The 26218-nt window shown below is 39.1% G+C and overlaps 1 protein-coding gene across 3 annotated transcripts in view; it reads left to right on the top strand.

Annotated features, from left to right (window-relative positions):
• Nucleotides 1-26218, top strand: part of CA8 (carbonic anhydrase 8) — a 48426-nt gene that overhangs the window by 2503 nt on the left and 19705 nt on the right. For all 3 annotated transcript variants that reach the window (XM_035317507.1, XM_035317506.1, XM_035317508.1), the window contains exons 4-6: nucleotides 2155-2279; nucleotides 22297-22392; nucleotides 24795-24857. In XM_035317507.1, coding sequence (XP_035173398.1) covers nucleotides 2155-2279; nucleotides 22297-22392; nucleotides 24795-24857 — 284 coding nt within the window. The remainder of the gene's footprint in view (nucleotides 1-2154; nucleotides 2280-22296; nucleotides 22393-24794; nucleotides 24858-26218) is intronic.

The following is a 26218-nucleotide window of genomic DNA, read 5'->3' as shown; positions in this document are numbered from 1 at the left end:
AACTGTTGAATACTAAGTGCTTTTGAAACTTTGTCCAATTAATGTGGAAGAGAGTCACATCCACTGTGATGTTGACAGTCAAAGAAAAACTTTGTGGAAAAAAAATAAACTGATTAAGTACATATTAAAAGTCAATTTGTCATTCCTGGAGATTGATTTTATCCCTTAATTCAGGACACAGTCCATCTGGAATTCGCCAGTCTTTCTTATTACTAAATTGTAAACATTTTTACAGGCTGCTTCCAATTTGATCATCATACATATGTTATACATTAGGTGGAAGAAGCATGACTAACTGTATAATGGAACTGTATATTGAAAAGTGCTGTGGACAAAATCATACTAACAGAGAGACTTCTCTTAAGCCCTCGGTAGATTGCGTAGCAGATGGTGGTTTCGGAGTTGTTTTCTAGTAAGGATCAAAAGTTGATAAAAAGCAAAATTAAACGTTGCATCTCTTGACAAGGATCAAAATTTGATGAAAGACAAAGGAAGATAAACATACTTCATGCATTGAAATTCTTTTATCATGGATCAATGTATAAATTAGGGTAAAAAATAACCTCTTTGAAGCTCCTTCAGATACAAAACTGCATCATATAGAGAACATTTTTTTCTAGTTACACTTTGTCTAGGAGCAATATTTTAAAACAGAGAAATGCCCTGCTTTTCCAAAAAGTAGAACTAATTAAGTTTCAAGTTGCCTTTCATTCTCCCAGGTTTCCTTATGTACTTTAATTGGTTGTTTTCCCACATGTTTACCAGATTTGTAGATTTTCCCTATAGATATAGGTATGGGTTCAATATGGATAAAGAAAGTTTAAGAAGCAAATTTGGATCCATAACTACATTAAGGACATTTCATTTTAGAAATGCTAATGGCTATTAGATTAGTTGAATTAGTTATGATTATGAAGAATCATTAAAGGAGGATTAATCAGAACATTTTACTTTTTTTTCTCCAGTGCAACTGATGATGAAAACTGTAGCTGAGGTTATTTAGCTTGTGCATCAAAATAACTTTATGTTATGGAAAAGTCATTGCCTAAAGATGTACGTTATGCAATTAAATAATCATTATCAATTATCAGAGATTGTAAAAGATTCAAAGTCAATGAAATGTAAGCTAGAGTATAATGGATTGTAAGAAAGACTGTGAATGTCCTTAAGTAAAATTCTGCCCTATGTAGAAGCCTCAATGATTCCAGCAGAAAGTTACTTACAGCATGTGTCTATACTTGGTCTGCAGCAGATTCACAAATCACTGGGCAAAAGGTTTCCATTAGTTAATTTAAAAGCAGATCGGATGTTAAAAAGGTCCAAGCGAAATTGCTTGCTTATACTACTTATTCTTACGGTGAAGGGCTTTATTAATGCAGAAGAATCAAAGTGGTTGCTTTGAGTTGCAATTATGGATAGACATTTTTAAGAAATTCATTTTAAGAAAAGAATGTTTCAAAAAACTGCCTTAGGAAAAAAGTCATGGCTGCCTACGAGCTGTTTTAAAGTAAGTAAGCTCCTGTGTCTAGGTTTGATTATATTTGGATATGGGGGCATTCTGTATCTCAGAAGCCTGACAGGTGGTATATGTCTTACCACCTTTACCTGGGAAGATATTGGTCATCAAAAGTTTTCTATCAGTTTCTGTGACACATAGCAAATACAGGTGATGAAAATTAAGCATTTGGACTAGTTGGAGGTAGTGACCAGTTCAATTCAGAACCCCCACCATCTGTTTAGAGCACATGCCTGCTGTCTCGATAACAGCAATAAACATGTTCACTCTTCTGATAAAGGTATAATGTTTTTATTTAGTGTTATGAACCAGCTGTTCTGCCTCATAAAACTGAGACTGCAGCATGACAGTGTTGTCACTGTTGTTTATAGCTGCCTGGATTCACATTCTGTACCTGCACAGAAGTTCAAAAGTAAAGATCATAGAATCATTAAGGTTGGAAAAGGCCTCCAAGGTCATCTGGTCCAACCATCCACCTACCACCACTATCACTCACGATGCCACGTCTGTCAACTTTACTTTTCTCTCTAATGCAGTTGATAATAAAGAAGCCCGCAACCATCTCCCCGTTGGAGAATATATTCAGTGGCTTGTCTGCTTGGAAAGCCAAGTTTGTTACCATTTGTGTTCTTTCCCAGTGTTAATAGGTGGGCCGTTACCTCGAGGACATGAGTTTGAACTACATGATGTTCGATTTCACTGGGGGAGAGAAAACCAGCGTGGTTCTGAGCACACAGTTAATTTTAAAGCCTTTCCTATGGAGGTAAGAGTGACACTGCATTGTGTTAACATGCCTTAAATGCAAAAGATTGACATTCACAGCCTGAATTTGTGATAGTTCAAAAGGGATTTTCTTTTAGCTCAGCATTTTATTGCTTTATTGCTTCAAAAAGCTGTCTTCTCAAGGTATGCAGTAGTGCAGGTAAACTAGGATATGCATCTGGGATAGAATGCCTCCAGCACTTATTCCATTGTGTGATTCATTGGTCATAAAGTTAACTTGCAGAATAATTAACTTCTGTCTTAATAATATTAGTGTTCTAACAAGATCTGCTGTTTCAACACTTCCTCTGTCACCTTGACTAATAGCTATAAATGGGGACTAATAGCTATAGATGGCCACTGGAAATGTTTCCATGGTGAATAGTAACAATTTAGGAACATTCAGAGGAAGTGTGCAGTAATTTGTTCATGAACCAGCTTTACGTACCTGAAAACTGAAGGTTATGTGATAGTCTTAGGCATTCTCTGTAATATCTCAATCACAAACTTCTGAAGCACAAGCAAAGTGATAATGGAGTCTGAAAAAATTCGGCTGTTCATGGGGTGTCAGTTTGGGCTCCTAGGCAACCCAACTACTGGGGCCAATGTCTGCTGCCCTCCAGCAGCCATCCATCAGACTGCTTCACCTTCGACTGTTCCATTGCTTAAACTTCTAAGGAGTATCTTGGAGTATTCCTTAGACCGTGGGTTACAACACCAGTTTTAACAGATACCAACCTTGATGTTTGGTGACTTCAGCTCTGCATCTTTTATTTCATTTGCTGTATACTGTTTCAGTTTTAAAGAATGATTTTTTTTTCAGAATTCTTTGAGTTATTTGTACCTTATATATCTATTGTAATCCCATAGGAGCCTGAAACAATATTTCCTTTTTTTTTTTTTTTCTGTGTTGTTCAGTGTTAGGAAATTTATTGCAGTGTTATTTGTGAGTGCCAGACTGTTGGAATAGAATTGCTTTATGGAAAAGGTTATTAAAAGTATTAAAGTATCTATGTCAGAGCTAAGTGTAAAAAGCATGTGGGCTTACACCATCAATCTAATTTTTAGGGTTGTTCAGATGCTTTCTTAAAGAGTTGTGGGTCAGATTTTGGTCTCTGATGTTTGCTATTTCACACTGGTCCATCACAAAAGCACAGATAAAAAGTCACTCATATGGGCTTTGCACATTGATTTCAGGCAGATCCCGGGTAATTCAGGAGAATTAATTGAACAGCAAAGACTCATCAACAAAAAAAAAGAAAGCAGAGAAGTCACCTCTGCATCCTGGTAACCTGGCATTATATATACAATAAAGTTTGTATGGGCAGCAAGACCTCCAGGCTACTGCTTCTCTATAAAGGATAACTCTGCAAACAGCCTTGTTCGTATATAATAGGAACAGATTAATGGTATCTGCAGAAACTGCAGCATCTCAGACCCAGAGATGCAAACCAACAAACTTAAACAGTCATTAAAGGGGTTTAATTCTTCATCTACTCAAAAAGCAGCATGGCAGCTGCACAAACAGAATTCCGGCAGTATTGAAGAACATCATCTGGAGATGAGCAAGCTGGTGTTATTCTGTCTCTTGCATCTAAACAACTTTCATCTAGTTTCTGATCCTCAAGAAAGAATTAAAATTGCAAGAAGTTTGTAGTAGAAAAGATGGACTTATAATGCATTTTAAATATAGTGTGAATGTTTAACTTTGCAAACATCCTTATACATATTAATTATTCCAGCAGAAAATAACTGCACAGCTCTATAACTACTGTCAGATCCAGTGGCACCCACAGGTATATTGTTTGAGCCAGTTGATGATCTTCCATCCCATGTTGTAAAAAAGCACAGTGTGCTCTCATTGACAGATGAGTTGCACTTTGTTTTGCTTTGTACATGAAGAGCTGCTGTATTAAATCCAGCTGAAATTGTCCAAATCAAATATTAGACTTGAGCAATAATAAAACAGGTGCTTATGACCCCTAGTGAAGAAGTGTATCTGAGACTCCAGAATGGGTTATCTTCTCTTTGTGTTCCAAGGGTTGCCCCACCCAGTTGCTTTTGTGGAGAACAATTGTTTTTGTCAGGAGAGAAGGAAATCTATTTCTTAAATTTTAATGTTAGCATTAGTTTATGCAGTTGTTGGAAATCAGCATATTCTGAACACATATTGGACTTGATTTTCACTGGGCTTGTTAGCAAACATAAATGATGATAGGTACTTATTTTGGATATATACAAACACTCCGGGGGAATTTATTCTTCCTATTCTAAATGCAAAAGAACCTGGTAAGTTGTTTGTGCACAAACACATGGCTATAAATATATTGAGCACCAAGCATGTAAGTTTGGATCTTTCAGCAGTGGAGTAAATCTAGCAGGACATTTTTCCTAACAAACTAGAAATGAATTTATAAAGCAAACGATAAGGATTTTAAACCATCCTCCCGTTGTGGAAGGAACACAAGCCAAGTAGATGAACAGTAATATGAAAACCTAAGTGCTTGGTTTAAGTGAGTACATTAACACAAGAAACTAGGTCCAGTTTAAATACTCCATTACACTATCATAAAACCGGAGCACTTCTACCGAAATCAGTGTAGCAACTTTCAGTTTAAAGAGATTTATCTGAGGTGACTATCTAGGACTATTTATGGACTGGAGCGGCAGTCTGGTTTTTAGAGCTGAAGATTGTAAGGCTTTATTTTATTATTTTATTACTTTATTATTTATTGGACTGGATAGTTGTGGAACAGCTTCAGATTATCAGTGTAATGATCTTTGTAAAGGATGCTGTTAAAAAAGTATTATTTTTCAAAGTCTGGAAGAAATCTCTTCAGTTACTTCCTTAGTCTCTTCACCTTTGATACCACAACAGCTTTTATGGAAATTAGGCAATATCCTATATTAGTTAGGTAATATCCTGTGTCTCTTAGTGCAACAATCTATTATTTCTTACCAGACAGCTGGGACCTTTGCACATGGTTAGGATATATAGGTTCCTGGTGAAATAGGTTTGACCACTAAACTTCTGTAACCTCTCAAACAGCTTCTTGAAATAATTCACACTGTAGAAAAACGTTGCTTACGTGACTTGGAAGCTGAGTTCATCGTTATAAAAATGATGATGTTATTATTGTCTGAAGTTCAGCAAAGATATGTTTCCCACCTTTGTTGACTGAAGAAATCAGAATGTTGACAATAATATGCAACTGTTACCATTTTCACTGAAACATCTGTGCTTGTGATCAGTGAGGAAAGCAGGACAAAAGAATAAATAGTTGTCAAAAGTAAACACTGTAACACATCTTTTTTAAACAAAGGAAAAGCAGAGTGCTGTATGTATTGATACAGTACTCCTCTCTTTGTTTCATGAAAACAAGAACAGAAAAGCTGTTCTTAACCTTCTGGACAAAAATTGGAAGGAGACATTGTACAACCTTCTCCAGAAGTCATTCTCATCAAGTACTTTTACTGCACATAAACAGTGTTATTTGCCCTTTGGCCACCGGTTAGGTTTTTAATAATGGTCTTAACACTGAGAGACTGTTTCTTGCTAGCAAATGGAACAAGGTACCAAAGGTTAAATTGTGCTTTGCAGTACACATTTCCATGAAGCAGTAAAACCCACACTTATACCCTCATGTGAGTTACCTGAACCTTATTTAGATATAAAAAAGAGAGGAAATATTCCACATCTTTATTTCCTTCAGGCCAAGAGTATGGATTAGAGAAGGAGGAGGAACTAATGAAGCTCTGACTCTCTCCCTTACCTTTGCTGTACAGAAGGGAGGTAGAGAGAGACAAGAATAGCAAATTACTACTCATCTGAGCCTTCAATACATGTGTCCTTCTTATTAACAAGGTGAGTATAGGGGCACCTAAAAATGGAGTCCTACTGTATCCGATCTCTTTATAGACATAGCATACTGTAGTGCCGAGTCTAATCAAATGACAGTCCAAAAAAGACAGGAAAGACAGCAGGAGAAAGAGAACCATCTGATGGCATAAATGCTGTTTTAGGAAAAAAATAATAAAAAAAAATTAATGGTTTCTGAAGTGAAGGAAAACATAGGGAAAATTATGCCTTTAAGGTGTCTCCTCCTCTTATTTATTCAAGTGGTGGCGTGACCAAAGGCATAATCTGAACATAAGGAAACATTTGTTTTCAGGCTGCTGCTCTGAAACAGAACTGTAACTGAGAAAATAAAAAAGGTTCCTTTCAATGTTTGTATATGACAAGGAGCATAATTCTCTGTAATCCATCCTCTTTAAAATGTAGGATTATATTAGCTGTAAACCATGTGAAAGCTCTCAGTGGAAAAGGATTGGCAGAAAATCATTTAAGAAATGTTTCCAAGATCTGCAGGAAGATTTAAAAACTGTATTATTTTCTGTCTTACAGTTTTTGAGTAGAGCCAAAGAAAATCCAGTTGACTGAAGGACCAGAATCAGTGTTGTACAGGAAAAAGATGCTCCTTTCTGTTGTGTAATGAAGAGCAGACTAATTCATTCTGTAGTCTTTTTCAGAGTTACTGAAATACCTGCTGCAATGTGGTTATATATAATTCAAAAACATATCATGTCCGATGTAAGCCATTAAGTTTTCCTTTGTTCATGTGAAATGGTACCTGCCTATGGATCTCATCAAAGTTACAGTTTTAGGGCTTAGACTGCTAACATTACACTTCTTTACTCTCAAGTCTTTACAGTCTTTGGTGTGAGGATTTCTCTGTGTCAAAGTTCTGAAATCAAATGCATGCACACCATGCATCTCCTTCCTGGCATTTCTTGAGAGGATGTAGTGTGCTTTCAACATGGAAGTTTATTCTTTCCTGACCTCAGATATTTTTTTGTAAATTTATTTAATCTTGATATTTGTTTTATTCAGTCACTAGCTTGTATAGAAAATCATTTTGGTTAAAAGGATAAAACAATATTTGTAATTGTAATAGGAGGCATATGCATCCCTGTTTTTCCCTCTTTACATGAAAACTTACAAACTGTAGTGGGATTGGGTATGTTTGAATGACAAACAGGATTTAATCCATAATGTCAGCAGTTCCTAATATGCGAGCTCAGTCTCAAAACCGGTGAACTTTTGCTGATAGTTGTGGTGGGACTATGACCCTAGACATAAACCCTAAAACAAAATGTTTTAAACCAAGGAATAAATCCTGCTCCCTGAGCAGCACAAGACCCAAGAATGAAGAATATCCTGCTTAGGCAGTCATGAGGAGGAAAAAAGAACAGATTTCAGAGCCGTTTACGTAGTTTCATGCTGAGGTTTGGAACTCTGCTTAGAAATTTTCCAAGTTTTCTAGTGGAAAATTAGCTTGTTACTCAATAGCTTGGAAAAAAATCTAAATTTTGAAATTTTTGCAGATGAGTACTGTGAACTGTGATTAAAACAGTGCTTCTTCTAGGAAAATGATGACTTTCATGTAATAGTTATGACAATGAATGTGTAACTGTGCCAAACAACATTATGTGAGACATAATATTTTATTGTTAAAAGAAAAAAAAAAAAAAAAGCGATCGTGCAATGGCTTTGGGAAAAGTGGCAATACATGACTAAAATCTAACAAAACTGTTCTGGTGATAGAATAGTTCAGCGCAGTTCAGCTCAGTTCAGTTGGGATGGACCTTCCAACATCACCAAGTCCAACTGCCTGACCACTTCAGCACTACCTAAAAGTTAAAGCGTATTATTGAGGGCATTCTCCAAATGTCTCTTGAACACTGACAGGTGTGGGGCATTAAGCACCTCGCTGGGAAGCCTGTTTTAGTGTTTGACAATCTTCACAGTAAAGAAATTGTCCGTAATGTCCTGTCTGAACCTCCCTCTGCACATCTTTGTGCTGTTCCTGTGTATCCTGTCATTGCCTGCTAGGGAGGAGACTGTCACCTCCCTGGGCTTCCTCTCTTCAGGAAGTTGTAGAGAGCTGTAGAGCTATATCCCTGAACTGTTATGTATGAATAACAGATTAATTATAGTTCAAATTAGAAATGCCCATTGAATGTTTTTTTTTTTTTTTGAGGACAGAATTGTGGAAAAACACAAGGGAATCACGCCAATATATAAGCAGATGTATTCAGTTTTGATTTCCAAATCTGCACTGATTTATAGAGAAAAAGATATTTTTACCCATTATACAGATGCTTTTTAGAAGCATAATAATAATACTTAGCATTACACAGCACTCCATGGGCAAAATTGGTCCTAGGACCAATTCCAGGGCTGTCACTGAATTGTATTGTGTGATCCTAGCCCCATACGTGCAGGTGTTTAAGTATTTTTTTGTGTTTCGTTGTATATCCCATAATACTCTGTGGTACCCTAGTTGATGTGACTATCGTTTTTTTTTTTTTTTTTTTTTGTAGTGGTACAAAGGTGGGAGGTCTCCGTTCCCTCCCAGTATGCTAAATGAAAACTGACAAGAAGATAAAAACAAGATTACCATCATTGTAAAAGCACACATGGGCATCTTATGACTCTTGAGATCGCCAGTTGCTAAGCTCTTCCAGTATTATATTTTTATTGTGGTTGAGGGTTAATTTGACCTAAATAGGCACATGCAGCCTCTAAAGTATACTTTGTTTCTAGGTAATTTGTCAATATGAGCTTTGGTTGGCCCTTGTTTTGCTCAGTCACATGTAGTTGGAATTTACCAGGGAATACATCTATGCACTTTGAATTGTGAATTCATGAAAATAACAGGTGCAAAAATGGACTGATGTGCTGCTACAAACACTTCTGGCTTGGCTAGCATCCAAGAAACACTCAGTTAAGCTCTGCAGAAGATCTTAATGATCAGGAAGATCAGATGTAGTAAATGTTATTTTTCCTTCTGTGCAAAATCTGCAATTTATTCATTGGTTGTGAAAGACATATAAGCTGCCAGACAACAGGTCAAAGAAGAGTGGCATTAACAGTCTGTACTAAAGCTTCTTTATTCTTTTGTTTCTCTTTTAGGAGTTGTCTTACTTGCAGCCAGTTGCGTGTAGTGGCTTCACTTCTCACACACATCTAAAACTTTTGAAGGGCAATAAGCTCTGATTTGTAACTTCTACCTGGATGGAGAATTTCAGTACTATTTCAAGAAATAAATGGTCCAAACTACAAATGACTGAGCAAAATAGGAAGAACTCTTCAAAGGAGACATGTCGCAGGTGGATGGAGTTCAGGGAAGGAAGTGAGAAGTGAATAAGCTTGGTGGCATTGCATCCTCACTGAAGGAGGCAAGGAGCTTTGAAGCAAAATAGCTCTTAGCAATCCCTGTCTGAGGTGGAGACAGTACAGCCTCTGAGACTTTGTTAAAATATGTGAAACTTTTCCACGCTTTGAGCTGAAATACTGCTTTGCCTTCTCCTTATTTTACTTTCTCACAGAACTGTCATGGTCACAGTGCTTGTACTCATGAATATAGAGACTGCTGCTGTGACATCCCTTACTGCAAACCCCATTCCCAACATTAAAAAGATAGTTACTTATGTTTTCACTCTGCTATGGGAGAAGAGCTTCTGTAGTCGCTTAGAAGGTGGGACTTCTGAAAAGGATTTAAGTGCAAGTTTCAGCACACTCGTCTCTTCTCTGCTGGTTTCCTTGGCTGTCTGCCCTTGACTTTTTTTTTTGCCTTGGTTCAGCATCATTTTCAAGTTTCTACCTTGATCATTGCTGACACTCTGCTTTACATCTTGCCTCAATTTCCTGGTGCTTTGGCACTTTGCCCTGACTCCTGTGCCTAACTGTTTTTCTGTCTAAGACCTATCACTTGTAGAAGAAGCTGCAAAAGGCAATTCCTCATTTCCTCCCTTTCCCTGTTGGATGCTGATGTCAGGACTAGTTCCTAGGCTGGCCCCAGTATGAGTGAATACTCTATGAGAGAGACAATAACTTTCTGACACGGACTAAACCCCTCTTGCCCCCCCCCCCCCCCCCCCTTTTTTTTTTTTTGTTGTTGTTGTTAATTGTGTTAATGGTACACATATGGCTCTCAAGAGGTAAAGGATAAAACTTGAAGATCATCTAAGAGCTGAAGACCTTTGAAGGCTTCCACAAGTATTTACTGTCATGCCTGAGTGCTTCACAAGCACAAATAATGTAAGACTTGAAACATTGGTGGGAGGGAGGCAAGTTCCGCTCTTGCCAATGAACTGGTAGAAAACAAGTTCAGAGGGATTAAATTATTTGGCCTTGGTCACACATGTCTTTTTCAGGACTGACAGAGAACTGACTCATAATTCCTAGATCATTGAATTCTAGAGAGACTTTGAGACACTGCAATACCAAAATAGCTAATTTAGGCTGTAAATCCCAGTTCAGCAATTAAACCACAGGGCTATCTGATGCCTTGCTGTTGCCAATGAGGCAGCCTCACTGCTTATTCCTGCCTTCTAAGGTGGAAGCACTAAGCCACGTAATGAACTGGAGTGAGGCGCAATTAAATCTTGACAAAATTTTGGGAGTCTATGCAACTAGAGTACTGGAGAGAAGTATAACACCATTATGCAATGTGCAAATTTACAGTTCAAGAGAAAACTTGGATATGCATAACAAGGTTTATTATTCCAATGAAAACATAGCTGATGGTATGGAAAAAAAAAAGAAAACTGACTCAGTTTCCACGAGGAGTGTAGTATGGATGAGCAACTGCTCACTGGAAAACAGCAAGGCTTATAATTTAAAATGATAATATGCAGCCACAGATTCTCATCTCTTTAGAGAGACCCTTAGCTTTGAAACACACAGAACCACAGGATTCAAATCAGTTATTAATAAAACTTAGTAAATTAGGAGGGAAGGCATATTTTTTTTTAATTCATTCTGCCTTCATTAGAGAATCTATTGTTGAAAATTAAATCAGTGATTTAAATCCTTGCACATACGAACAGTCTGGTTTTAAATCCAGGGCAACAGATTGCAGCCAACACTTTGTGGAATTGGGCATGCTTATATTAAATGCCTAGTCATATAAATAACACTTCCAGAATTAACCACTTAACCTCCGCCACTTTGTGTTTTCTGTGTTGTTGGCATTGCTTGCCTATAATATCAACTATTCATCAAGGTCCAGTTCCTTTCTACCAAGCTTCACACGTTCCAGCTATGGAGATGTAAAAGCACATGCAGACACACACGTACACCCACGCAGGTTGGCAACAATTCAGTGTAACAGCAGGATAGAGGGTCTTGTGCTAAAATCCTTGTTTTTTCCTTCCTGGCCTTCAGGGGAAGGAAGAAGAAAGGCTTGAATGTGTATTTGCTCCTGTTAGCACAGGTAAGGGCAGAGCTGGGGCACCTCAGCCTACGTGTTTGCTGGGGCCAGATGTGGTGTCAGGGAACAATGACCTTCTGTGGTGCTCCTTGCTTCAAAACACTGAGCAGAAACCTGGCACAGTGAAGAACTTGACCCATGAATCTGACTGTGAGAACTATGTAGCTTTTCATTTACTTACTGGTTGGGTTCATACTGAAAGTCAGCAATATAGAATCAAGGGCGTTCTGCCTTTTCCATTCATTTTCTTAGCTGGTATAATTTTCCTGAGGTTGGAAAAATGTTCATTTTTGATTAATTCCTGTTTTCTTTTAATTTCCTCTGCATGCCAATAGAAATAAGCAGTACTTGTGCTTTCAGGCAGGAAGAAAAAAATAAATACAAATTATAGCACCCTCAGTATCCCCTATGCCCTTCGATGCTTTGCCAGTGGTTTTCCTAAAAACCAGACAAGCTAATGCCGCATTTCAGTAGCCTCTGTGAGCTGTTGAGGAGATACTTTGGCCTTCTGTTCAAGGCCTAGACAAAAGGGGCCTAGGTGGGGTTTTCAAAGCTTTCTGGGGATTGGTCTCCTCCTTGTGCTGCTTCCTGTTTCCTAACCTTGGAAATGAAGCCTCTCTGTGACAAGTTGGCACATCTTTAGTTCGAAGAGGGACACAAGATATGACCCATTTTTTGCCTTTTTAATAAGGTTAAATATATATATATATATATTTCCCTTAGCCTTGTGTCTTCTTTTGCCAGAACAGAAAGACGAGCACTCGGATGGATTTTTTTTTGTTGTTGTTGTTGCCATTACTTTTCCTTTTAGCTTACTCTTCATAGCTGTGGTCTTTTGAATCTCTCCATATAGATGTGTACTTCCTGCTGTTAATTTTGTTGTTTCAGTTGTCCAGCAATTGTTTTTCTTACATGAAATGAGGCTACTGCATGGCATTAGACTCTTCAAAGGGAACACAGAAGCCTGGTTAATGTTAGATGTTGTAATGTTTTTATTATTCTTTTTCAGTATGGTTCACTGATGTGGTTGATATTTCTGTAGCACAAGGGATTTGCCACAGTGGCTGCTAGGGCACTTCCTAAGATGCTGCAAATAATCCTACAGTCCCATTGTGCTTTGTCTTTCCAGTGGCATGCCTGAAGGTATGCTGCACAATTGTCTGGACTACTTTTGCAATCTATTTTTGTTGTCTAGGTAATTGTTGCTGGGCTGGCTTTTTGGAAAGAGAATAGATTTTGGAAGGTCTTTGCAACCCTTCTTTATACAATCTAACTAAATTAATTTTCTTTACAGTGACGTTACAGTTCAACCCTCTTTCAAAGGTGTCCATGGGAGAGAAGAGCCCAGTCAGCAAGGGTTCTTCTGGACTAGCTTATCTCCCAACTGAGCATTTATTCTGAATGTTTTAGCTAGGAATTTTGCTTTTGGCCTGAGACACTTTATATCTCACACTATGACTGCAAGTTTGTCTAAACACAATCTCCAGCATACTCTACTCCAAGCTGATTTGTTGCTTCCACCTAATTTGTCTGATTTTAGATTACAGACGTCTTTGGGGAATGTCATCTTGTTCTGTACATACCCAGAACCTTACAGTTAAGTCACAGACTAGACCTAGATCTTTAGATTTTCAATAAATTGTTACAAGCATAAGCTGAACAGAAGTTTAGCTTTTCCTTCTCCTACATTATATTATTCAGGAGGATTTTTACTTAACAGTGTTGTCATCTGTGTTTCTTGGCACTGTTTCCAGCCTGTCTTTCTTCCTTAGCACTGACCTCAGCATTGCTTTCAAAGATAGGCACAGAGTTCCCTTTATGTCTTTGTTATGACAATAATCTATGTAAGAAAGGATAAAGATGATTTAATTCCTACTGAAATTCAGTGGCATTTTGGCACCCATCCATGACAGATGCCTTGAAAAAATTAAGTCTACAAGCATAAACCAAGCACACTGACTAATATCCTACCTCCCTTGGCTACTTCCTCCTTCTCCTCTTCTCTCTTTTGCCCAGAGTTCGTAATACAGTCATTTGTTTTTATCTGCATTTGCTTTTTTAAAGGAACATATTTACCTTGACCGAACTGTAATGTTTAACCATTCAGGCTTTATACTTCATGGGGTTTTGCTTCTTTTTTTGTGCTACAGAGTATATAAATGCTTTTTCTGATATTTTCAAACAGTTTATGAATCAATTCCATTAACTTTAATTTCCTAAACCTCTCCTTCAGGCTGTTAATAACTAACTTTCTACTTTTTTAATCACTTTTCTTGAAGCTGTGTGCCCTGGTCATATCCTTGGTTTGGTCCCCTTGTGAGGATTTGGAACTTAATTACTGTGTGTTATGGTCACTGCCAGCAGCTTAGTCAATTGCTTCCTGAAACAATTCAGTGCCAAGTCAAGTATCAACTCATAAATTCTTATGCACATGTATAATAGCAAGACACAGTTTTTCCACATTTTGTCTTTATGTGATATAGTTTATGCAATATATATATATTTTTAATTATGCATAATTAAAGTATGCCTAGGCTGTGTTGCTATCCATTATTACTAGCTAAAATCCTCAGCTTCATTTCATCCTTCTCAGACCAGGAAAAAAACTTTATATTGGCCCTGGCTAGGTGTCCAGAGTTTCCCATTTGTACTGTTCCCTCCTCAGTTTTTATGGCGTGCTGTGAGTGGAGCAGGAATATACTGATCTTTAATAAATCTGGGTGAGTCCAGGAGAACACTTGTTAAGCTCTACAGTAGTTATCAGAGCAGCTGCTTTCTTACCAGCTGCATGAAATTGAACAGGAACAAGTGCCAGCTTCTGCACCTGAGATGGGGCAACCCCGGCTATATGTGCAAACTGAGGGATGAGAGGCTGGAGAGCAGCTCTGTAGAAAGGGACCTGGGTGATCTGGGCAACGTCAAGTTGAACGTAAGCCAGCAGTGTGCCCTGGCAGCCAAAAGGGCCAACCGCACAGCACTGCTAGCGGGTCAAGGGCAGGAATTGTCCCACTCTGCTTTGTGCTGTGTGGCCTCACCTTGAGCATTGTGTGCTGTTTGGTTGCCACAGTATAAAGAGGACATGAAATGATTAGAGAATGTCTAAAGAAGGGCTAAAAAGGTGGTGAAGAGCCTGGAGGGCAAGACGTATGAGGAGCAGCTGAGGTCCCTTGGTTTGTTCAGCCCCGGGCAGAGCCACTGAGGGGAGGCCTCATGGCGGCCTGCAGCTCCCTCGGAGGGGAGCGGAGGGGCAGGTGCTGAGCTCTGCTCTCTGGGGACAGCGACAGGACCCGAGGGAACGGCATGGAGCTGGGACAGGGGAGGGTCAGGCTGGGGGTTAGGGAAAGGTTCTGCACCCTGAGGATGGTCGGGCACTGGGACAGGCTCCCCTAGGAAATGGTCATGTCACTGAGCCTGTCAGCCTGTTTGGACAATGCTCTCAGATATACAGTTTGATTTTCAGGTAGTTCTGTGTGGAGCCAGGAGTTGGGCTTGATGATATAGAACAAAGAGGCTTTAAACTGAAAGAGGGGAGATTTAGATTAGATATAAGCAAGAAATTTTTAACTCGGGGTGGTGAGGCCCTGGCACAGGTTGCCCAGAGAAGCTGTGGATGCCCCATCCCTGGAGGTGTTCAAAGCCAAGTTGGATGGGGCTTTGGGCAACCTGGTCTGGTGGGAGGTGTTAAGGTCATTTAAGGTCTCTAAGGTTATTTAAGGTCTTTAAGGTCATTTCCAATCCAAACCATTCTATAATTTTGTGATCCTTATGGGTCCTTTCCAACTAGGGTTATTCTATGATTCTATGAGCTCTAAAGCTGCTTTAATTTACCTTAAGAATATAGATTAATCACTGAGGTGGCATATACATGGATTCAAAAGAATGTTTCAATGCCATTGTCTTTCTCAGTAGTGACAGAAATATGACAAAAAGACATGGTTCAGTTTCCAGACTAGCATGTTTTAGATGCAACTCTATTTAAAACGTGGTGATGCACTACTCACCTATTAGTATTTTAAAGAACACCCCATATGAATTGAAATAAGGATCAAGAAGATATGAGAGCAATGATGTATCTCTAACCTTCCGATGCATTCTTGCCCTGTAATTTTACTGGACTAAGCAGACTTTTTCTGGAGCATGTAGTTGCTACTTGCACATCTAACCAGAAATACCTGTATAACCTAGTTCTGACCAGGGAACAAAGCTTTCCAACAGACCCATTTACATTTGATGCAGCATGCACTGAAGAAAGAAGCTTTTGGAATACCTAGTGAAGAGCAAGAGTTTATATGGATTGGAAGAAAAGTACAGTGGGTGATTGCAAAAGCAGCATGCATTCAAGTAAGCCTAATGATGATAGTGTCCTAGTCTGATGTTTCATTAGTTTAACATGCAGATCTGAAGCAGGATTATTTAAAAATGATGGTCTTCTGTTGTGTATAGAGCACAAACAGGAGCCTGTTGAACAGAGTAGATCCCCCATGTCACAAATCCTTACAAAATTGGCTATGGTTGCTGAGGCAGGACCTACACCCAGGCTGTGCAGATGTTTCACACTGCCTCCTGCTGCCCCAGCTGCCAGTGGTTTTATCAGGCGTAAGTCTGCTGTAGGACCTGCTTCTGATGCCATTGAGGTTTAGAGGAATTTGCTATTGGCACCTGTACCTTGATTCCAAGGAAGTGTGAGTTTGCTATTTCAGTCCAAACTACCTAGCTTAGCTGATAAAAACATTCCACATTGAAGAATGTTTTGAAGGGACCCCAATAACAAATCAGGGCTCCAGTAGTTTAGCAAGAAGTATTCATAAATAAATCAGCAATATTATATGAACTACTTCTTATTGTAGCAACTCATTGTACAGATTTACAGCAAATTTCTAGCATTAAGATTATATAAGAGAGCAGAAACATTTGAGTACAGGGTCCTTCTTCTTCCTTGACTGTTAATCAGATATGTCATAACAAAAGATGAGCTGTGATGTATTTCAGAGAATATTTTTCTGTAACACATTAGCCTGTCTCACATTGCCGTGGTCTGCTACTTGTGTAACAGAGACCCACTAGCATGTTGCAGTGGGGGATAGACACAATAGTGACTTTCTGACATTGCAGGAGTTAAGTAAGCTCAGGTGAAAGTAAACTTAGGTGAAACTTAGGGATTCACTAGATGATATTCACTGACAGGGTCTGAGAAAGAGTCATCATTTGGTAGTCATTCAAGAGTCATCGTTCTGGCAGTTGTGGGCACTTTGTGCCTAGCTTCCTGACCAGAGAGAAGATGGGCTGGGCTCCTTTGAGAAGTATGAAAGGGCAAGAGAGGTTAGGTTGCAGCAAGAGAGATGCTGATTAGGTACAAGGAGAAAAAGTACAGAACAGGCTACTCAGAGAGGCTGGGGGATCTCCATCCCTGGGGATATGCAAAACTTGGACAGCCAAGGCCCTGAGCAATCTGATCCAACTTTTAATTAGTGGATAACTTTGAATTTGTTGCTGCTTTGTGTGGGGAAAGGAGGGTTGCATTGGTTGGCCTTCAGAGGCCCCTTCCAATCTAAATTATCCTGTGATTCTATGGTTTTAAGTGTGAACTAGAAATAGAGTAAGGCCAGCAACAGAGCCTAGAAGATCATTTTTACTCCCAGTGAGCATAGCACCATTCAAAGATCTGCAGAGCAGCCAGTACCATAGACAGAGGAAAAATGTACATGTTCTTGTAACACTTTTTTTTTTTTTTTTTTTTGAGAGAAACTAGCTTCCAGAACTAATGCTAGGTCATACAGAGTGACTCTAATTCTTGCCAGAATCTGTCATCCCCGTGACCGATACTGTGCAAAACTCTACCATCTCAGGCCTTTTCTTTTCAGCTTGGTATAAAAGATGTTTATGTGGTACAGAAAGGAACTGATTAAAGGGTAGGATTTTCATTTGTTTATTGATTTTAAAGCCAGAATCTCAGGTCCTTAAAAACGTAAAGTTTTGAAGCAGTCTTGATTTGAGACAGGCCTCTAGTTAATGTCAGTATATGTTTTTCCTGAGCAAGGACATCAAGACTAGGATCAAAAGTCTTTTAGTTGAGTGAAGAATGGGAAAAAATTGAGAGGATTCTCAGGATTTGTTTCATACAGAATAACCGTTCCGTGGGGTTCACTGTGCTGCCTGGAATAATTTCTTAATATTTCCCATGAAGGAGAGTCTCTCCAGCTGTTGACAGAATAAATCAACTCTGTCAGCACTTTATCATTTGCCTTTGTGAGTTTTTAGTTCATCCAGTTCCAAGGAAGTCACCACTACAATTCTTTGATATACAGCTGGAATGTTAAAAGGCTCCAAAGTACTTTTTTGTACTTTTTTATCCTGTTATTATTATTATCATTGTCATTATTATTGTTATGCTAAAGAGGTTCTCACAATCTTTTAATATTTCTGTAAAAATACGCACTGTCTGGCGCTCCAAGCCAGCCCTGACAATCAGCAGCATAGCTGACTCACTCTGATTGTATAGAAACATCATAACTGCTGAGTATCAACACATTAGCTAACAACTTGAACAGCATCTCTCCTGCTGCAGCTTGTTTGCACTCGGAATGAAGCACAGTACAGTGAGCTGCCAATACATTGTGCTGATTATTTAAAAACACCTTATGGTTGTGTTTTCATCAGAGGCTGGCACCCCTTGTGAGTATGCACTCTCAAACCAATGTCCCAAATCAGTACAGCATTCTCAAATCAATCTCAAACTGAAGGCTACCAAAGTACAGACCGTTGACCTAGTAAGTCTGCCTGGCTGTTAGCTAGTGGTAAGATACAGGTGCATGGCTGTGAAGTTGTCAGTGTACACAGGTGTTACATTGGTAGTTTCAAGACTTGTAAAAGCACTGAGGTATTTCCCCTGTGCACATCTGATTTCCATTAACAGGAGTTCCAGGCTATGTTGTTTGTGGACTGTCCTTTTTAGAGTTCAAATTTTGTAATGTTCATAGATTTTTTTGGCATCATTCTTTTTCTTTTTTGTTTTACTCTTACCTGAAATTTTCATCGAATGGAACATTACAAAAAAAAAAGAAAAAAAAAAGGGGGGGGAGAACCACATGGATGCATAGAATACAACACAATTTGAAAGGAACACTTTGCTAAGCACACTTCGGTCTTACTGATTCCTTGGTAATATTTCCCCTTCTGAATCCCTTGTTCATTCACTTATCCAGACCCCATATGAGCTACATTTTTCCTCTTCTGCAGAGGAATTCATTTGATTTGTCTTCCATGTATTTAGACAAATGTTGACATCTGTTTATTAAATGTTCATGAACAGGCTCATCAGAGGACAAAAGATGTGAGGCCTTGTGACCTGTTGTTAGGATGTATTATGGTATTATTATGTCTCATTAGGTTACCTGTCAAATTTCAGCCTGTAAATCCCTCATGACAGAACCTTTTCTGTGAAGAGCTGTTCCAAATATCACCTAGATTCCGAAGATGGGAACGTAATGGATCCTCTGCTGGGTCAGACCAGTGGTCCGTCCTGTATTCTGTCTCTAGCAGTGGCAACAAGAGATGCTGCCTGAGCAGAGCACATGAGCCTGATCTCTTTCTGTGTTGTACTCCTCAGTCATCCGCGGTGGTTGGGCTAGGAGTGCTAGATACATCTCTACCTGTTCCCTGTAGTATCTGTTTTTAGAAGTTTTGTTTGTAACTTGTCTAACCCATGTATGAACCTGCTGGCACAATATGACTCTGCAAGTGTTTATGGCAACAGGTTTACAACCTACTGTGTAAAAAATCGATGACTAATCTACTGCAATAATCACTACCTCTATGGCAGTCACAGAGTAGCATTTTTAACACAGATCAGAAGTTCTACATTGGGCTACAGAAACATGATACAAAATGGTAATTCTTGTTCCAAGGAGTCAAATATTTATTTAAAGCATTGTTGAGTGGAACTTCAAAATTACAGGAACCTTTGGACCAGAAGGTGATGAGTGTCCATTTCAGTTCCTGTGGTAATGTTGCTTCCTAAACCTAGTCAAAGGTTACATCATCTTTATGCAAAACCATTTTTTTTTGTCTTTGTGTTATTTTCTTTTTGTAGTAGACCATCTTGACCACCACTGAGCTAGTGGAAAGGAAGGGTATGCAGAGTATCTTCTTTCCCCAAGTAAATAGCAAGGCCTAGAGATATGCTTGAAATGGGTAGCTAATATTTAACTTACTCTTCCCATGTCGCTGGGAGATGTGGAAAGAGGTGCTGGCTGGTGGGTATGTGCTTTGGAAAGCAGTTCCATCTGCGGGGTGTTTGGCACCGTGCTCCCCCTTTCACACAGCAGCTATGTTTATTTTACAGCACATCCTCCCAGCAGGCTGTTTATCACAGACTAATTCTAGATGTCTTAATATTTTACACAGAGGTTTGGATATCATTTTCCTAGCCAATATATAACATTAGTATAGGAAACAGTCTCTGCCCTGATCAGCCTGCTGCCTAACACAGAACTGCAACCTCTTTCTAGATACCCTGGGGTCATTGCTGGCATGGTCTGCAGTGCTTGCTCATTTTCCTCTCTCTGAGGCTAAGAGTTTTCCTTTCAAATCTTCACAAAACGCTGTTGTCAGACCACGGCGAAACATCAGATTACAGACTTCACCTGCAAAGGAGCGCAGCACGCTGCTGAATGTCGTGGCAGCCTTAGCCAAGCCCCGCCTGTTGACACAGTTGAAGTAATGGGCTTGTTAAATTTGGCTATCACTCTCAGCGCTATTGTTCCAGTCGCCAAAGGAAAAGCTTGCTTTGACATTTCAAACAAAATGAATAGCGGTGCCATGTGGTATTGTTCTCCGCAGCACCAAGGACATCGCCGTCGGGGCTGCAGTCACTGCAACCTTTTTCTCGAGCCTGTGCACTCCTGCCTGCCTGCAGCTGGTTCCCGTTTCCTTCTGCAGGTCAGGGTTTGGATCGTGGGACTCCCCGAGCCCCCTCTGGCGGCTGGCTAATGCAGGCTCCAGGCTCTGCCGAGGGGAAGGCAGGGCTCTGACTTCAGGGTGGTGGCCTGTTTGCTGACGGGAGTGTCAGGGGACCGACTGACAGTGTCTGATCCTTTGTTTTTATTCCTCTAAAGGCCAAAGGTAAATCAAACGTATAGAAAAACTTCTTATGTATGCTCAAGTACATGGCACCAAGTACATTCATGGGAAGTAATGAGACGGATTAGTTCTAAAGGGGAACATTTCTAAGTCTAGAAGTTTTATAGCAGTGGTCGAGTACATTTGTATCAGTGTTTTCATGTGTGAATGAATTTTTTTAAAGGTTTCATATTTTTTTTTTTTTTAGTACACCTAATGCCTGTGATCAATATGACCAGAATTATTTGCAATGATAACTTGAAATTTAATTTGATTTACAGTATCCACATTTAAAATTTTACATTGACAAATGCTTATAAAATCTCAGTCATCAAGAATTATCCTAAATCACCTAAATCACCTACAATTATCCTCAGAGATGAAATGAGGGGAGTAGAGCAGAAATGCTGAGGTCCCTCATTAAACTCCTGCTTGCCAAAAGCCTTTCATAGGGTCTGTTACTGGGCCAGATTGAAGCACAAAACTGGAAAATGTTATGTTTTACAGACCAATTTGTCTGAAGGTGGAAACAATATTAGTTAACCCAGTGATATTTTAACTTCAGACATGTCTGAGCAAAATTTCTATCACTTCACTTTACAACAGGAATTAAATTTAAGAGTTTTTTTTTTTTTTTTTTTTTTTAGCTGTTTTATCTATTTGGAATGTGCAAAAGTTGTTGGCAGATAAACTTGAAAGCATCAGTGCTTAGGGTGTTGAAGCTCTGCAATATTATCAGACAGCCACAGAGATTACATTTTAGCATCAGTGCTGGAGAAACTCATGTTTTAAATGTATATTATGTCTCAGTAGGTGGTGGTGTTCTTCCCTTCCCTTCCCTTCCCTTCCCTTCCCTTCCCTTCCCTTCCCTTTTTCCAGGGCTTTCTTCAAATCAAGATGGACAGCTGTGACACTTCCACAGGACAGACCTGATGTTTCTCATCCGGTGTCTGCTGCCTGACGTGTTCATGCATTAAATCCTATAGGCCCTGCTCCCTTGTGGAAGGCAGTTGAGGGCTCTCATCTTGCTCTTTAGCATCCCTTTCACTGCTGCCCCGAAGGTGAACCTCCGGCCATTTTTCTCTGCTTAGCTTTCTCTCTGTTTAACCTTTCCTGAAATCACTTCACCTGCTCTTACTGCTGAGATGTGAGTGACTCATCTTGGAAGGTGACATGTGAGACAAGTGACACTAAGATAATACAGTTAACCAAGTTAACCAGTCAAATGTATGTCTGGACAGCCTGTGTCCGTAATCATACCTCGGGAGAGAGCTGGCAGGGTGAGAGGCAACACTGGCAGGTTGTATTAGCTGATGTTTCAGTGTTCAAAGTGAGGGAGTATGTAACTCATCATTAGCATGGTTATTCACACCTTTGTTGCAGATATTTGGTAACTGGCTAGGGATCACTTTTTCTGCAGCTTTTTTTTTTTTTTTTTTTTTTTTTGGTAATGGGAATCCATTTAGATATACATACATAACCACAGGTATGCACATGCATGCATGCACTCAAACATGGAGGCTTTGTTAAATGAAGTTAATTTCTGGTGTGTTTGTTTGTTTGTTTTAAATTCAATTACAAAACATATTTCTCTGTTGATCTATTTGCACTGCTTTGTTTTAGCTTCATCTAATGCACTGGAACTCCACACTGTACAGCAGCATCGATGAGGCAGTGGGGAAGAAGCACGGCATAGCTATTATTGCGTTGTTTGTACAGGTAGGTTTTCTGTGCTGCAGTCGTTACCATGCACTGTCATTTGTGTGAGGAAAATAAGTTCCTTTACATTTTCTTTCTTTTTTAATGATTTCATAAAATAAAACAATGTGTGACTGCTGGTATTCTATTTGACAGACACTTCTCTGTCATGTCTCCTGTGCATGTGCTGATAAATAACTCTCGTTTAAATAGCATATTTAATGTATATTAGACCAAGAAGGGGGGATATGTGGTCAAACCATCTTTTCTCTGTGTTTCTGGCTATATCATCCACTCACCATGCCTGTGAAGACAGAATGAGGACTCTCAGGAGCTGGAGGTGCTTCACTGTCTCTGATGTATTCTTCTCCATTCCTGGCCAGGGCTGCAGTGCAGGGATTGGGGAAATATATAGAGGAGAGGAGAAAAGAGGAAAAAAAAACAACAAGCAACAAATAACCCATTGACCCAAAACCCGGTAGCAGGGCTGTGCCTTTTTAAACACAGGTGCAAGTGTGTTTTTACACACAGCAGAAGTGTGAGGTGGGATCCCATTACTTCTTCAGAGACATCAGACCGAGACTGTACTGAGTTTTTCTGCAGGTCCTCAGAGAAGCCTATGACATGGAGCTTTAAAGCTTGCTGTGGAGAAAGTGTAATGCAAGCTGGGAAGTTTCATCATCTAATTGCTGCTGAAGGTTTTTCGAGGACTGCATCGTATAGAGAAGGCTATCAGTTTTACTCCTCAAACACCAGTTGCTCATCCTCCCCATGAAAAGTGGTGAACTGTTTTATTTAAATGGGTTTATAGGAAAAGGTTTAGAATTCATGCCTGGATCAAATGGTTTTTCTTTCACAGTGATATGATTAATTTGTCATAAGGAGTTTATGAATGCCTTTGAGCTTTACCTCTGTTTGAATTTAAAGGTACATTGGTTACAGCTCCAACACTGAGATAGAACTGCTAAAAAATGGAAGTTAGACAGTTTTCATTCTCTCTGTTTTGTACCCTGGAGGGCTGTGTCATAATTGCTTATGTAACTCACCTTCTAATTCTAGCAGAGGTAACTTTTGAGTTAGTTAGAAAGTTATATATAAGTTCTTAAACAAATATGAAACTTAAATGATACATTTTCCATTTCTGGTCTCTCTCTCACCGCAGTCTGATTTCTTAAGCATTCCAAAGTGCCTTTTCATTACCCAGGAAAGGCTTCATATAATTACAGTTGACTAAGGAAGAAGAGTAGTTATGCTGTTTATTAAAGGAACGAGGAGAGGAAATTCAGTGACCATTTCCCACTGATGGCATGGAAATAAAATAGTTTTGCACCACAGTTCTCAAATGCATCATTTAAAGGTTAATGAGAATATTTTCACTGTTTTAAGTGACAGACCTTGGTACAATTTAGAACCTGCATTTCTGAAGTGATTTTGATATATTTCACCCACTTCGAAGGTGTTAAATTGAAATCCCATTCTGAAACAAAAGAAAACCCTTTTAAATTACTAGAAATAAAAGCTACCTTTTGTTGATGTTCAATTATTTCCTTCTAGTGACTACTTTTCCATTTTATTAAAAAAAAAAAAATCCAAAAGCAAACAATTTTTTTAGCATCCAGCTCTTCTGCTCTCTCTCATTCCCACTTAATTCCTCACAATATACATGTACATGTTGGCAAAGAAATCAAGTGCAAGGCCATTCTGAGTCTTACTATTTTGCCAATGCTACTTAGAAGGTAAAAGCTAGGGTCTTTAGGTGGGTGATTTAGGTCAGAAGCAGCTGAAACCAGTGTGCAGAGTGAACAGTGTTCATGGAAACTGGTTTCTTTTGAAAGCCATAAAAGACATTCTTTAAAGACAGCGCTGCAGAGTGCCATCCTTTTGCCTGCAGAATCCTAGGGATGCCATGAGGGAGGGGATCTGCCATTCTGCACTTTGCAGGTAGGAAGAAACCTCCCCTGAGCCTTAGAGACGTGTTGAGCCAGATTTGCAGCACTGTGGGAACAAATTCAAAAAGTGTCTGTCGTGTTTGTTCACTCCGTTCCTTTCTGACAAAAACTGGTAAGGACAACCTGTATCCTTGGCATTTATATGTCACAATGCTGCATGATTTTGAATTTACATGCAGTATATACTGCAAAACAGGCTTAGTCAAAATTTACCAGTCTTAACTGTGACTCTTTTTCTTGCTCTGTCAATTGTTGTCTCTGCTTTAAAATTATTCAGACCTTGTTTAATTTTGGCTGATGCCTTTGTAGTAATTTCATTGTTTGGAATTGCCATGTATCAGTGTATTTGGTTAATACAAGGTTGGGTAGCTTAAGTAAAAACAAGTAGAGAACTTACTGTTCCGGTTGACTTCTGTGTTTCACAATTTCAGAAGTAGCAAAACACTGAAATTAATCTTTGCTGTTGTATTTCAGATAGGAAAAGAACATGTAGGCCTAAAGGCTGTAACTGAAATTCTTCAGGACATCCAGTACAAGGTAAGGCATCATCTGAAGAAATGCTTCCTTCACAGCCCAGAGATGAAGTAAGTGAGTGAAGGGTGTATATGAAACCCCGAGGCCAAGAGAATGTTTTCAGACTTATTTGTAGTAAAACGACATGTGAAAACCATAGTTCAGTGGCCTGCACCAGAAGCTTAGTTTTTTACAATATTTTCAGATAATGTACAGTCTGTGTGGTTTTCTTTTGTCTGATGTCCAGAACGTTTGATCTCCTATACTATCAACTGATTTCAAGTACTGCCTTTCCAGTGATTATGGAGTCAGTGTGACTGTAAGCACTGCAGCATGCTTAGTGAACACTAGTAACAGCATCTCCAAACTTTTCTGGTTTTAATTTGTAGAGGAAAAAATAAACACTTGTATTAACTTGCAGTGGGAAATCAGCAAAAACACAGTGCTGCCTTGTCAGGGGAATTATGAGTGGGGATGCTGAAGAACAGATTAAAAATGTAGCTAGATTGAGGAGATCTGCATTCTCTCCAGAATGCTGACACTGTCTTATATTACCTTGGGCAAGCTGCTTCCATTTCTCTGTCTGCAAAATGGGAACAATCGTACTTACCTGATTTTTAAGCATTTTGAGATATATTAATGAGAAGTTCTATATTGTTCTGGAGAGACTAGCCATTCACTTCAGTGGGTGCTGAAGTGTAGAAAAATGAGAAGCTGTCATTAGGAAAGAATTTAAAGTCTTAGGCAAATAATATATGGTAAGCTTCGGTCATGATGTTTAGTGTTGCAGACTCATTGTTTCTGAAGGTGACTTTGAAAACATTAGTGTACAGAATGGTACAATTTCATTACTGAAGACACAGCTAAGTAGATGGAGGTGGTGGGAAGCTTCATCATGAAGAGCGTGTTATGCTAGTGGTTTTTGGAGGGCCAGCATCAATCTTACTTTCTGCATACATAAAATTTTCTTGCCTTAAATAGGTGAATCCAGTATTTAGGGTTTTCTAGATCAGTCAAGGAAAAGCTCACATTGTCCCTTGTTTTTTAAATTCGTTTTGTATGGAACCCCTGAATTCCATGTAGAGAAAGAATTTTAAGGCTGGGGCCTGGATGGAGCACAAGTACTAAGGCAGAAAGTTAACAAATTGCTGAGATAATCTTAGAAGTAAAATGTGTATTCAAACAAACAAACAAACAATGAAACCCACAACTGTTTGTGTAGTTGCAAGGACAAACACAGTGATGATTAAATGGGGAATGTTAATGATGTCGCCTTCCACAGAAATTCAAGGTTTAATGTTAGCAAGCACACAATATTTTACATTACCATTCATCATCATTTTAATAAGAAACTAGAGATGAGATTGATTTGTATTCATTTTTTC

This window comes from Oxyura jamaicensis, chromosome 2 (genome assembly GCF_011077185.1).
Source record: "Oxyura jamaicensis isolate SHBP4307 breed ruddy duck chromosome 2, BPBGC_Ojam_1.0, whole genome shotgun sequence".
In the NCBI taxonomy this organism is placed as follows: Eukaryota; Metazoa; Chordata; class Aves; order Anseriformes; family Anatidae; genus Oxyura; species Oxyura jamaicensis.
Note: the sequence above shows the minus strand (reverse complement) of the source record. Positions and strands in the feature narration are given on the sequence as shown.